Here is a 15053-nt window from a genome sequence, read left to right on the forward strand (position 1 = left end):
ATTTCCCCTCCCCCTTCCTTCCCTCCCCATTTCCCCTCCCCCTTCCTTCCCTCCCCATTTCCCCTCCCCCTTCCTTCCCTCCCCATTTCCCCTCCCCCTTCCTTCCCTCCCCATTTCCCCTCCCCCTTCCTTCCCTCCCCATTTCCCCTCCCCCTTCCTTCCCTCCCCATTTCCCCTCCCCCTTCCTTCCCTCCCCATTTCCCCTCCCCCTTCCTTCCCTCCCCATTTCCCCTCCCCCTTCCTTCCCTCCCCATTTCCCCTCCCCCTTCCTTCCCTCCCCATTTCCCCTCCCCCTTCCTTCCCTCCCCATTTCCCCTCCCCCTTCCTTCCCTCCCCATTTCCCCTCCCCCTTCCTTCCCTCCCCATTTCCCCTCCCCCTTCCTTCCCTCCCCATTTCCCCTCCCCCTTCCTTCCCTCCCCATTTCCCCTCCCCCTTCCTTCCCTCCCCATTTCCCCTCCCCCTTCCTTCCCTCCCCATTTCCCCCCCCTTCCTTCCCTCCCCATTTCACCCCCCTTCCTTCCCTCCCCATTTCCCCTCCCCATTTCCCCTCCCCCTTCCTTCCCTCCCCATTCCCCCCCCTTCCTTCCCTCCCCATTTCCCCCCCCCTTCCTTCCCTCCCCATTTCCCCTCCCCCTTCCTTCCCTCCCCATTTCCCCTCCCCCTTCCTTCCCTCCCCATTTCCCCTCCCCCTTCCTTCCCTCCCCATTTCCCCCCCTTCCTTCCCTCCCCATTTCCCCCCCCCTTCCTTCCCTCCCCATTTCCCTCCCCCTTCCTTCCCTCCCTATTTCCCCCCCCTTCCTTCCCTCCCCATTTCCCTCCCCCTTCCTTCCCTCCCCATTTCCCTCCCCCTTCCTTCCCTCCCCATTTCCCCCCCCCCCTTCCTTCCCTCCCCATTTTCCCCCCCTTCTCCAGGCGATCTCTTTGACCTAGAGAAGATAATGGTGGAACAGGCTTGAGGGGCTGAGTGGCCTACTCCTGTTCCTATGTTCCCTCTGATGTCTGCCAGGTTATCCCAAAGCTTGTGTGTGCAGTGAAGTTTATGGTGGAGTGCAGAAGTGGTTATGTCGGCAATCACAGCGGGCATCCCACAAACGACAATACGATGAGTGGCCGGTTAATCTGTTCTCACTGGTGTTGGTTGAGGGAAGTGTGTTGGCCAGAACATTGGGAGACATCCCTTCTGTTTAAATGGTATAGAATTACACCAGATATATGGCACAGAAAAAGACCATTCGGCCCAACCAGTCCATGCCGACGTTTATTCTCCACTCGAACCTCTTCCCATTTTTCCTCATTTAACTCTCAGTATAACCCTCTATTCCCTCTATTCCTCGTGTTTATCCAGCCTCCCCTTAAAGGCATCGATACTATTCGCTTCAACCACTCCCTGTGACAGCGAGTTCCACATTCTCACCACTCTCTGGGTAAAGAAGTTTCTTCTGAATTCTGTATTGGATTTCTTGGTGACTAATATTGGTGGCCTCTAATATTGCTCTTCCCCACAAGTGGAAACATTTTCTGTGTCGACTTTATCAAAACCTTTCATAATTTTAAAGACCTCTATTAGCTCACCCCTCGGCCTCCTCCAAGAGAAAAGAGACCCAGCCTGTTCATCCTTTCCTGATCAGTAAACCTTCTAATTTCTGGTATCATCCTTGTAAATCTTTGTTGCACATGTTCCAGTGCTTCTATATCCTGTTTATAATATGGTGACCAGAACTGTACGCAGTGCTCCCAAGTGTAGTCTAACCAAGATTCGATACAGGATTAGCAGAACTTCTCTACTTTTCAATTGTCCAAGAAATGACCCCCAGTGCCTGGTTTGCTTTTTTTATTGCCTTATTAACCTGCGTCGCTACTTTCAGTGACCTGTGTATTTGTACTCCCAGGTCCCTTTGCTCCTCTACCCCACTTCGATTCTGATTTTCCAAGTAACGTGACCTCATTTTTCTTGCCAAACTGTAATACCTCACACTTGGCTATGTTGAAATTAATTTGCCAATAATATTCCTGTTCTGCAAGTTTATCAGTGAGTACTGCCCTGGGATCTTCGACATCCACCTGTTAAATATGTCTAACACAGGGCAGCCCCTGTGACACGCAGCACTCCCGCACTGAATGCCAGCCGTGAGTGAGGTCTGAGCCTGCATCCTCCGAGTTAGATACAAGAACCTTGCTCATTGAGCTGAGCAATTGCAGTTCCTGAGGAATGTGACAATTCACCACGAGATGGGGCCATGCATCACCGTTCATCACCGAGACCTGACCTTATTTAAAGAGACCATCCCGACGGTGAGCTCCCGACCTTGGCACAGCGTGCTTAAAGATGTAAGTGACTTGCTGTTTGCTGATTCTCCGACTGTTGCATTGCAGCTGGGTGGAATCAAAGGTGAGGTGGATTGCAACTTCCAGCCCTAATGGGGGACTTTCCATACATTTGATTTATTTCATTTTTCAATCTCTATGAAAAGCGCTCAGGATGTGAGTTGAGGGGGAGGGGAGGGGTGAGTTGCAGAATTCTGATCCGCTTCAGAACTTCCTGTTCACTTGGGGCGACAAATAGACTTTTTCAAAAAGTGCCGAAGGTTGTTTCCTGAGCGCTCCCCTGCACCAATTTCACTTCCCATTTTGTTTCTTTGATTTGAATGTTGAGCAGCTGATGGCTGAGGTCACAGCACCTGCTCGCTCCTTCCTCTCTACGCGTACTTCCTGTAATCAGACCTGACTGGACGCCTACAGCAACACAGCTACAGTCGACAGCGGGCCAGGGGCGTGGTGAGAGCAGGGACTGGCTTGGCAAGTCGGGACTTCTATTTAATAAAGCATCACTCAGCTGTGTGTCTAATTACTGCTGCGTCAGGGCACTCCCAGGGCAGGTACAGCACGGGTTAGATACAGAGTAAAGCTCCTTCTACACTGTCCCATCAAACACTCCCAGGGCAGGTACAGCACGGGTTAGATACAGAGTAAAGCTCCCTCTACACTGTCCCATCAAACACTCCCAGGGCAGGTTCTGACTGGTTTAGACAGGTTAGATGCAGGAAGAATGTTCCCAATGTTGGGGAAGTCCAGAACTAGGGGTCACAGTCTAAGGATAAGGAGTAAGCCATTTAGGACCGAGATGAGGAGAAACTTCTTCACCCAGAGAGTGGTGAACCTGTGGAATTCTCTACCACAAAGTTGTTGAGGCCAATTCACTAAATATATTCAAAAATGAGTTCGATGTAGTCCTTACTACTAGGGGGGGGGGGGGGGGGGGGTGGAATCAAGGGGTATGGCGAGAAAGCAGGAATGGGGTACTGAAGTTGCATGTTCAGCCATGAACTCATTGAATGGCGGTGCAGGCTCGAAGGGAAGAATGGCCTACTCCTGCACCTATTTTCTATGTTTCTATGTACACTGTCCCATCATACACTCCCAGGGCCAGTACAGCACGGGTTAGATACAGAGTACAGCTCCCTCTACACTGTCCCATCAAACATTCCCAGGGCACAGATTTAGAATGGTTGTTATTTCATTGCTGTTTTGGGATCTTGCTGTGTGTATAATTTGCTCGTGTGGTTCCTAAATTACAACAGTGACTTCAGAAAGTACTTCGTTTGCTGTAAACTAACTGAGGTGGTGAAAGGTGCTATAGAAATACAAGTTCTTTCTTTTGGTTTATTTGTGATTGAATGGAAAGCTTCTCTGGTTCACATCTAGCCACGCCCCAGATCAGGGTACTGAGGCTGAGTTGTAAGGTCCTAAGTGTTTCACTAAAATCATCTACCTCTACTGCTTGTGACTGGAACCTGGGAACTGCTGGGTGCGGTACAAGGGAGGGACGATATTTAGTTTCCCGAATTAGGAGTTGAGTTTCTGTACTGTCCCCGGTAAATGTTTGTGATGCAGCAGCCCGTCTCCCCGGGGAGTGAGTGCATTGTGTCGGAACCTTGCTCCTTCACAATGTGTGATCAGGAGAAAGCCGCCTGTGTTTGCTTCCTGTGACCGGCTGCCGTACAACAGCAGTAGCTTCATTCTGAGCTGGTATCTGGAGGTGACAGATTGATGCCAGTGACTGGAACCGTTGCTGGCAGAGTCTCTCATCCGTTATCAATCAGATTCGTTATCAATCAGTGGCAAATTATTTTTTTCCCTAAGACGGAAGAGACTTGTAGAAAGCTTCACTTCTACTTTGAGCTGCTGACTGGCACCGTGCCAGGGTTTTGCAGAGAGCCAACAACAAAAATTTGCAGTTTGACATCTGTAATAGTGCAGAAGGAGATCCAGCTGCCCTGACTGCTGGAGTCTGACACGTCCAGGAATCAGCACTGGGCTTCCTGCACAGCGGGCCTGGGTTCCGCCACAATCACCAATGCGCAGAAGCCAGCGAGAGGCTTGCAGGCAAGACTCCGACGCATTGCTCGTCCGTTGCCGTAACCATGGAGGCACGGCTACCAGTACGTTACTTGTGCTGGAGTTCCCTTCGTTCTACTGTCCCTGGCGAGGTGTGCAGTTCCAAAGGGGCCGGCATCCCTCCAGACGCAATCTTTAGGGGCCAATTCTCTATTGGAGCCTATTCAACTGTGGGGGCATTGCAACAAGAGCTAATCTCTGAGACTGTGTCAGCTGTGGCTCAGTGGGCAGCACTCTCGCCTTGGAGTCAGAAGGTTGTGGGTTCAAGTCCTACTCCAGAGACTTGAGCACATAAATCTAAGCTGACACTCCCAGTGCAGTGCTGAGGGAGCGCTACACCGTCGGAGGGGCAGGACTGAGGGAGCGCTGCACTGTCGGAGGTGCCGTCTTTCAGATGAGACTTTAAACTGAGGCCCCGTCTGCCCCCTCGGGTGGAAGTAAAAGATCCCATGGCAGTATTTTGAAGAGGAGCAGGGGAGTTATCCCTGGTGTCCTGGCCAATATTTATCCCTCAATCAACATAACAAAAAAACAGATTATCTGGTCATTATCACATTGCTGTTTGGGAGCTTGCTGTGTGCAAATGTCTGCCGTGCTCCCACATAACAGTGACTACACTTCAAAAGTACTTCATTTTCACTTGTGGAGGAATCTCGAACTAGGGGGCATAGTCTCAGAATAAGTGGTCGACCACTTAAAACTGAGATCAGGAGGAATTTCTGCCCCGGGTGGGGGATTCTTACCGGCCAGGCCTGGGGGAGGGGAGGGGGGGCCCTCGCTCAATTACAAGGCGGTCACAGCGCTGTACGCTCCGCCTTCCGGCCGTGCGGCTTGTGGTGAGACGTGCATGTCCTGCCGACTGAGGGAAAATGTGCATTCCTGCCCAGGGTGGTTAGCAGCAGCTGTGCACATCTGTAAACATCAAAAACATTCTCAGCAAATGGCCTGGAGAAGCACTTCAAACCAAGATTCGATTGTTCAAATTCAACCAAACAATCATTTCTCGCTCTCGTGTGCTCCTGTCAGGTTTGTTCAATTCTGAATCTGTGTATTTGCTGGGGATGTTGATATTGCTGTCTTTATAAATAAGTGCTCCCTCTGGTGCAGTGCCGGCTCCTTGGAGTCGCATCTGAGACTTTTGGAGGCTTTTCTATTCGTTCCTGGGATGTGGGTGTCGCTGGCAAGGCCGGCATTTATTGCCCATCCCTAATTGCCCCTTGAGAAGGAGGTGGTGAGCCGCCTTCTTGAACCGCTGCAGTCCGTGTGGTGAAGGTGCTCCCACAGTGCTGTTAGGAAGGGAGTTCCAGGATTTTGACCCAGCGACGATGAAGGAACGGCCGATATATTTCCAAGTCAGGATGGTGTGTGACTTGGAGGGGAACGTGGAGGTGATGGTGTTCCCATGCGCCTGCTGCCCTTGTCCTTCTAGGTGGTAGAGGTCGAGGGCTTAGGAGGTGCTGCTGCAGAAGTCTTGGCGAGTTGCTGCAGTGCTTCTTGTCGATGGTACACACTGCAGCCACGGTGCGCCAGTGGTGGAGGGAGTGAATGTTGAAGGTGGTGGATGGGATGCCAATCAAGCGGGCTGCTCTGTCCTGGATGGTGTCAAGCTTCTTGAGTACTCTTGGAGCTGCACTCATCCAGGCAAGTGGAGAGTATTCCATCACACTCCTGACTTGTGCCTTGTAGATGGTGGAAAGGCTTTGGAGAGTCAGGAGGTGAGACACTAACCGCAGAATACCCAGCCTCTGACCCGCTCTTGTTGCCACAGTATTTATGTGGCTGGTCCGGTTAAGTTTCTGATCAATGGTAACCCCAGGATGTTGATGGTGACTCCCAGGATTACGTACAAGGTTCTTTCACGGCTATGCAGGTCGGGAGGGCGATATGAATGCCTGGTCGGCCTCCTGGGACCAATTTCCTTTCTGGAACGTGCTGTTGTGGACATTGGGCGAGGCCACGGTCAGGCTTTGCTCTGATCTCTCTCTCCCTCGCATTCGCACCACCTTCCACCACCGGTACAGGTTGGCTGCCTGGCTTAACGACCTCCAGTAACTCTCTCGTGACTGCCCCTATGTATGACAATGAGTGTAGGCGGACTATTGTAGGCCTCAGTGAAGCCCAGTGTTCACCTCACCCAACCCCCACACAGGGCAGACTTTGTTACGAGGGTCGATGATGATCAAGAAATGTTGCCAGCTTTGTGCTGAATTGCAGGTAGTGCAGTGTATAAAAGAAAGACTTGCATTTCTATAGCACCTTTTCATGACCACTGGATGTCTCAAAATGCTTTACAGCCAATGAAGTACTTTGAGTGTAGTCACTGTTGTAATGTGGGAAACGCAGCAGCCAATTTGCATACAGCAAACAGCAATGTGATAATGACCAGATCTTCTGTTTTTGCTATGTTGATCGAGGGATAAATATTGGCCCTTGGACACAGAGGATAACTCCCCTGCTCGTCTTCAAAATAGTGCCATGGGATCTTTTATGCCACCCGAGAGGGCAGACGGGACCTCAGTTTAACGTCTCATCCGAAAGACAGTGCAGCTCTCCCTCAGTACTGCCCCTCCAACAGTGCAGCGCTCTCTCAGTACTGCACTGGGAGTGTCAGCCTGGATTTTGTGCTCAAGTCTCTGGAGTGGGACTCGAACCCACAACCTTCTGACTCTGAGGTAAGTGTGCTGTCCGCTGATCCACGGCGACACTGTAAATTCCGAATGTGTCCTTCATGCTTCCTCCGACCTGTGTCACAGGGAAGAGCCCATCTAATGATTTGTTCATTCTTCAATCGATGATCCTGATGGAGGTCACAGATTTTAACCGAGGACCAATGACTTAACAATGGACATGTCCAGAAGAGCTGTCCTGTCACACATCGCCTGCTGACTGACACTGAGCTGCTTGCTAATCCCCAGCGCGCGCTCTGCTGCTCCCAGGGAAGGTCTTGACATCATTCCTGCTCATTGGACCTCGCTCCTGTGCCCATAGTCCCGATCCCGGGCTTGGCGGAGGGTGCACAGAATTTCGACCCCTGGTGGTCTGGCTGGGCTCTCCCTAGAAAGGGGGCACTTTCCCTTCCCTTTTTGTGGGGGGCATCGATTGACCTGTTCAGTGCCCCTGACTTATACCAGAGGGAGCTGAACTGCTGAAAGGGGCTGTCTGTGGCCTGTAACCCCCCGGTGACTGCCCCGTCCCGAAACACAGCAACAGTGCTTTGGGAGGAAGGGAATGATTAATGCATGTCCCTTGAATTCTGTGCTTTGTGTTGTGAGTCTTTAAATATTGCATCAGGCTGTGTGACAAAGTAGCCCCCCCCCACACACGAGCAGTATCCACATGCTCATCCATGGAATCCTTTCAAAAGCAGCCCGCTGGGCCTGGGACCAGGATACAAAATCCTGGTTTTAATCGGGCTTCAGAATTCATAAACCACGGGTGATTTATAGGCATCTCGAATCTTTATTGGGCTGCAGCATTGAGCCAACCCGACTGGTTCATTGTCTGGTTATTTTACTTTTTAAAAACGCTGGCTTCTTTCTCGTAATTCTCATCGAAGGTGAAGGTTATAGAATGATACAGCACAGAAGCAGGCCATTCGGCCCGTCGTGCCTGTGCCGGCTCTGAAAAAAAGAGCGATCCGCAGAGTTTTTCCCCGTAGCTCTGCACATTTATTGCCCACTTATGGGTCCAGTAATCCAGAACTAATCCAGAGTGTGTTGAAATCCCACCATGGCAATTTCAATTCAGTTTTTAAAATAAATAAATTGGAAAGTAAAAGCTGGTATTAGTTTTTTTTTAAAGTGACCATGAAGCTGTTGGATTGTCGAAAAAACCCAAAATAACATGAGAAATAGGAGCAGGCCATTTGGCCCCTCGAGCCTGGTCGGCCATTTAATTAGATCCATGGCTTGATCTGTACTTCCAATTCCATCTACCCACCTTTGATCCATATTAACTAACGCCTGGCACCCACAGCCATTTGGGGAGAGAGTTCCAGATTCGAACACAAGAACATAAGAAATAGGAACAGGAGTCAGCCATTTGGCCCCTCGAGCCTGCTCCGCCATTCAATAAAATCCTGGCTGATCTGATCATGGACTCGGCTCCACTTCCCAGCCCGCTCCCCATCTGGTTTGCTAAAGTCCTTTCGGGAAGGAAATCTGCCGTCCTTACCCGGTCTGGGCTATGTGAGACTCCAGACCCACAGCGATATGGTTGACTTTTAACTGCCCCTGAAATGGCCCAGCGAGACACTCTGCTGTGTGAAACCTCGGGGCTGGGCAATAAATGCCAGTCTTGCCGGCGATGCCCATATCCTGGGATGAGGGAGGAATGAGTTTTGCTGTTCCGCTGGGAGTGTGGTGAATGGTTTGTTGAAGGAGTTGTTCCGCTCCATTAGTTTCACGAAGGCTTGTGTGATGCGTCAACAACCTGATGAGGCACAATCTGAATGGCAGGATTTTAAGGAACGGCCACAGGACTGGGTGGGGGTTCGAACCAGTTACCTGAATGTTCGTCAGCTGTGTGAGGTCAGGAGGGTGTTTTCTAACTGAGCAAGCAGCTGCAAGACCATGATTGAAATGTCCCCCTTACCCCCCACCCCCCCATTCACCCGTTGGATGCTCGAGGGGCCAAATGGCCTCCTCCTGCTCCTATTTCTTCTCCATTGGACACACAGCACCTCCATCCTCCCTCCACCAATTGGAAAGCAAACCAATGCATCACCCAATTAGATGGCCGTGACTGTAAATACGAACAGCACATTTTCTCCCCATCTCCAGTATTTTGAGAAAATGGGGGGTGGACAAGCAGCATTATTTTTTTAACTCTCCAATGTAAGTGTTGGTGGCAGCAGTGTCCTGGAGATGAACATTTCCTGGAGACTCTGGGCCATTCCTGGAGCATTAGTGACCTTGGGCACCGAGCGTGGGAATGGTGGGATTGAATGCAGGTCTCGGCCTCGAGGCACAATCGCGGCCCTACAGGCCTCTGGGAGAAGACGATGTCCTAATGTGAAGAAAAAAGCCAGCGCACGTGGCTGGTGTTCCGTTCGTCCCATCCTTGCTACACAGAACCTGTAGCGGAAGACGCTCGAATGGATCATTCTTAGCCTGTGGCTCAGTGGGCAGCACTCCCGCCTCGGAGTCAGAAGGTTGTGGGTTCAAGTCCCACTCCAGAGGCTTCAGCACAGATTCCAGGCTGACACTCCAGTGCAGTGTTGAGGGAGTGCTGCACTGTCGGAGGTGCCATCTTTCAGATGAGAAGTTAAACCGAGGCCCCGTCTGCCCCCTCAGGTGGATGTAAAAGATCCCATGGTACTATTTTGAAGAAGAGTAGGGAAATTTTTCCTGGGGCCAATATTTATCCCTCAACCAACATCACTAAAGCAGATTATCTGTTCAGTATCATATTGTTGTTTGTGGGAGCTTGCTGTGTGTAAATTGGCTGCTGCGTTTCCTACATTACAACAGTGACTACACTCCAAAAGCACTTCATTGGCTGTAAAGCGCTTTGGGACATCCCGAGGTCATGAAAGGTGCTATAGAAATGCAAGTCTTTTTCATCTCCTTTTCCCCTCCTATTTCTCATCTACATGTTGCCCCTTGGTGACATCATCTGAAAACACAGCGTTAGTTTTCACGTGCGCTGATGACACCCAGCTCTACCCACCTCCATGGTCCCTAACTTGTCTGACACCCAGTACTGGAAGAGCTGAAATTTCCTCCTATTAAATATTGAGAAGATGGAAGCCATTGTCTTTGGTCCCTGCCGCAAACTGCGTTCCCTAGACACAAACTCCATTCCTCTCCCAAGCATCTGTCTGAGGTTGAACCAGACTGTTCACAACCCAGGTGTCATATTTGAGCTTCCGGCCACACATCCGCAGCATAACTAAAAACGCCTATTTCCACCTCTAACATTACCTATCTCCACCCCTGCCTCAGCTCATCTGCTGCTGAAACCCGCATCCATGCCTTTGTTACGTCTAGACTTGACTACTCCAACGCACTCCTGGCTGGCCTCCCACATTCTCCCCTACGTAAATTTGAGGTCATCCAAAACTCGACTGTCCATGTCCTAACTCGCACTGAGTCCCAGTCACCCATCACCCCTGTGCTCGCTGACCTACATTGGCTCCTGGTTAAGCAACGTCTCTATTTCAAAATTCTCATCCTTATTTACAAATCCCTCCATGGCCCTCGCCCCTCCCTATCTCTGTAATCTCCTCCAGCCCCACAACCCCACCGAGATGTCTGAACTCCTCTAATTCTGCCCTCTTGAGCATCCCTAATTATAATCGCTCCATCATCGGTGGCCGTGCCTTCTGTTGCCTAGGCCCCAAGCTCTGGAACTCCCTCCCTAAACCGCTCCGCCTTTCCGCCCTCTTTTAAGACACTCCTTAAAACCTACCTCTTTGGCCAAGTTTTTGGTCATCTGCGCTAATTTCTACTTATGCAGCTCAGTGTCAAATTTCTTTGTTTTGTCTTATAACGTGCCTGTGAAGCGCGTTGGGATGTTTTACTACGTTGAAGGCACTGTATAAATTCACGTTGTTGTGATGGCAGCAGTCTGGAACATTCTATAAATGTAATCTCTTCAATCTCTCCAGCCTCCCTTCCTCCTGTAATCTCTAGTTAAAACCCCACAGTCTGGATGCCACCGTACCTCCTGATATTTGTAAATCTCGCCCACCTCGGAATCTATAAGTCTCTCTCCTGCACCACGGGGCCCTTGGCCCCTACCCAGGGGCACCTCGGTTTAGGAATGAAGGATTGCAGTCTCCGACGGGTTGCTGTTCCAGTTTTTTGGGTGTGGACGTGTTTCAGTGCTCATTGTCATGGTCACTTGACTGCCAGATTTTCCCTTCCAGTTGAAACTTGCATTTGGTGAGAATTGTCGTCACTGATCAGTAGATTGTCGCTGGCGCCAGCACTAAGGGCTTTTATCTGTGTTTGCTTTCAGTGTGAAACATGGAGAGTTACAACTCTGAGGCTGTTAGCAAGGTGGCTCATTGGCAGCAGAGCTACATCGACTCTGGCATCCACTCGGGCATGAATACCAATGCCCCCTCGCTCAGCGGCAAGGGCAACCCTGAGGACGATGAAGCGTGGAAGCAGGGAAGGTATACAGTCACTACCACCACCTACACAACATCCCAATTGCCAGGTATGAGGGGTTTGAACTACCTTCCTGTGGAGGGGGAGGAATGGGTTACTGTGCTGGATGGATTGTTCCCTGCTTTAGAGGGAGGGCTGGCAAATAATCTATCTCGATAATTTGGAGGGAGAGTACCCAGGGCGGGGACAGTGGGGACACCATGGACTGCAGTAGTACTTGGATTTGCAGTCTTGAGAAGCAGATCGAGTGTGCGATTACTGGGCTGAGGGCAGGGGCCCAGGTGCTGAGAGGAGCGTTAATGGTTGAATTAATCACATTTTGTGAACAATCCAACTTCACTAAGCTGCTGATAGTGGAAGGAATCGGACCTCGTGTGTACCATCCACTGGTGATTGTGGGCTTTAGCAGTTGGAATTCCGATGTAGAGTGAAGGATAAGGCATGACGGGGGAGATTGGGGCCGCACTGTGTCCCACTGACGGGGGAGATTGGGGCCGCACCGTGTCCCACTGACGGGGGAGATTGGGGCCGCACCGTGTCCCACTGACGGGGGAGATTGGGGCCGCACCGTGTCCCACTGACGGGGGAGATTGGGGCCGCACTGTGTCCCACTGACGGGGGAGATTGGGGCCGCACTGTGTCCCACTGACGGGGGAGATTGGGGCCACACCGTGTCCCACTGACGGGGGAGATTGGGGCCACACCGTGTCTCACTGACGGGGGAGATTGGGGCCGCACCGTGTCCCACTGACGGGGGAGATTGGGGCCACACCGTGTCCCACTGACGGGGGAGATTGGGGCCACACCGTGTCCCACTGACGGGGGAGATTGGGGCCACACCGTGTCCCACTGACGGGGGAGATTGGGGCCGCACTGTGTCCCACTGACGGGGGAGATTGGGGCCGCACTGTGTCCCACTGACGGGGGAGATTGGGGCCGCACCGTGTCCCACTGACGGGGGAGATTGGGGCCGCACCGTGTCCCACTGACGGGGGAGATTGGGGCCGCACCGTGTCCCACTGACGGGGGAGATTGGGGCCGCACCGTGTCCCACTGACGGGGGAGATTGGGGCCGCACCGTGTCCCACTGACGGGGGAGATTGGGGCCGCACCGTGTCCCACTGACGGGGGAGATTGGGGCCGCACCGTGTCCCACTGACGGGGGAGATTGGGGCCGCACCGTGTCCCACTGACGGGGGAGATTGGGGCCGCACCGTGTCCCACTGACGGGGGAGATTGGGGCCGCACCGTGTCCCACTGACGGGGGAGATTGGGGCCGCACCGTGTCCCACTGACGGGGGAGATTGGGGCCGCACCGTGTCCCACTGACGGGGGAGATTGGGGCCGCACCGTGTCCCACTGACGGGGGAGATTGGGGCCGCACCGTGTCCCACTGACGGGGGAGATTGGGGCCGCACCGTGTCCCACTGACGGGGGAGATTGGGGCCGCACCGTGTCCCACTGACGGGGGAGATTGGGGCCGCACCGTGTCCCACTGACGGGGGAGATTGGGGCCGCACCGTGTCCCACTGACGGGGGAGATTGGGGCCGCACCGTGTCCCACTGACGGGGGAGATTGGGGCCGCACCGTGTCCCACTGACGGGGGAGATTGGGGCCGCACCGTGTCCCACTGACGGGGGAGATTGGGGCCGCACCGTGTCCCACTGACGGGGGAGATTGGGGCCGCACCGTGTCCCACTGACGGGGGAGATTGGGGCCGCACCGTGTCCCACTGACGGGAGAGATTGGGGCCACACCGTGTCCCACTGGTTTCACTGTCCAGTGTGTTACCGGCTGGCCAATGCGTGCCGCCTCCTGTGATGGGATGTGAGATGACTTGTGACTAGTGGTGATGGCACTGGGTAATTGCGGGACAGGAGGGATTGTGGACACTGGTGTGTGCAGAGCTCGAACAAACTGTGGCAACAATGCGGGGCATTTGATTGTAGCATTGGGTAGATAAGGTTGGCAGAGACTTGGGGATGCATTGCCCATTCTCCGCCTTGCAGCGCAAGGAAAGACAAAATATGGGGAAGGCGAGAGATGGATTAAAGTGAGATAACAATGAGACCCTGGAGCAGAGGGATAGGAAATGTACTTGCGATGTGACAGGATGTGTCTGCGCTACTCGCCTGGGGAATACCCAGCAACACTTTGGATTTAACGGCATCTCATAGTTCCCTGACCATAGAAACATAGAAAATAAGTGCAGGAGTAGGCCATTCGACCCTTCGAATCTGCATCACCATTCAATAAGATCATGGCTGATCATTCCTTCAGTACCCCTTTCCTGCTTTCTCTCCATACCCCTTGATCCCCTTAACCGTAAGAACCATATCTAACTCCCTCTTGAATATATCCAGTGAACTGGCATCAACAACTCTCTGCGGCAGGGAATTCCACAGGTTAACAACTCTGAGTGAAGAAGTTTCTCCTCATTTCAGTCCTAAATGGCCTACCCCATATCCTAAGACTGTGTCCCCCGGTTCTGGACCTCCCCAACATCGGGACCATTCTACCCGCATCTAACCTGTCCTGTCCCGTCAATCTTGTATGTTTCTATGAGATCCCCTCTCATCCTTCTAAACTCCAATGTATAAAAGCCCAGTTGATAGAGTCTCTCCTCATGTCAGTCCAGCCATCCCGGGAATCAGTCTGGTGAACCTTCGCTGCACTCCCTCAATAGCAAGGACGTCCTTCCTCCGATTAGAACTTCCTTCCTCAGATTAGGGACCAGTTCAGCTCTTGTCCCAGATATTCCCCCTGTGGCCTCCATCACTTCTAGCCCCTCCCCCCATAGCCAGCATCCCATTTCTTCCCCCATGACCTCACCCCTCCCTATCTCTGTAACCTCCTCTAGCCTTAAAACCCGCCCAGATCTCTGCACCACTCTTGCGCCTCCCTGATGTTAATCGCTCCACCATTGGTGGCTGTGCCTTCAACTGCCTGGGCCCCAAGCTCTGGAACTCCCTGCCCACACCTCTCTACCTCCTTTTAAAAGACAATCCTTAAACCCTACTTCTGACCAAGTTTTTGGCCATCTGTCAGAATATCTCCTCGTGGCTCGGTGTCGGGTTTATTTTGTCGAATAATGCTCGTGCGAAGCGCCTTGGGACGATTCACTGTGTTGCGGGCGCTATATAAATGGCAGTTGTTGTGGTGTTGCGGGGCCCCCCCTCCAGTGTGTCCTGGATGATGAGGCCGGGATTCCGATCGCTCGAGCTTGGTGAGGTAACCAGTTCTGTTCTTTCCCGGCAGAGGTGGACGAATCCCTGGCCTCCACTCGTGCCCAGCGCGTGCGTGCGGCCATGTTCCCGGAGACCCTGGAGAGCGGCTCCCGCATCATGTCCATCCAGATGGACGCCGGCCAGGAGACCAACGTCCAGAAACTGTCGGAGTCCTCGCAGATGCTGAAAGCCGCCATTGTGCAGCTCATCAACTACCAGGACGATGCCGAGCTCGCGACCCGCGCCATTCCCGAGCTCACCAAACTACTCAACGACGAGGACCAGGTAGCGTGTTCCACCGTGTATATCAG

General features: G+C 52.6%; 1 protein-coding gene across 2 annotated transcripts in view; it reads left to right on the forward strand.

Annotated features, from left to right (window-relative positions):
• LOC139233933 (catenin beta-1-like) overlaps positions 1–15053 on the forward strand; it is a 62360-nt gene that overhangs the window by 21738 nt on the left and 25569 nt on the right. Inside the window, exons 1-3 of one of the 2 annotated variants that reach the window (XM_070864616.1) lie at positions 2103–2329; positions 11360–11563; positions 14774–15027. In XM_070864616.1, the coding sequence (XP_070720717.1) occupies positions 11368–11563; positions 14774–15027 (450 nt within the window). In that variant the 5' untranslated portion in view covers positions 2103–2329; positions 11360–11367. Of the gene's footprint in view, positions 1–2102; positions 2330–11359; positions 11564–14773; positions 15028–15053 lie in introns of those variants that run through there. The other variant, XM_070864617.1, reaches the window with a different exon arrangement.

This window comes from Pristiophorus japonicus, chromosome 21 (genome assembly GCF_044704955.1).
Source record: "Pristiophorus japonicus isolate sPriJap1 chromosome 21, sPriJap1.hap1, whole genome shotgun sequence".
Classification (NCBI taxonomy): Eukaryota; Metazoa; Chordata; class Chondrichthyes; family Pristiophoridae; genus Pristiophorus; species Pristiophorus japonicus.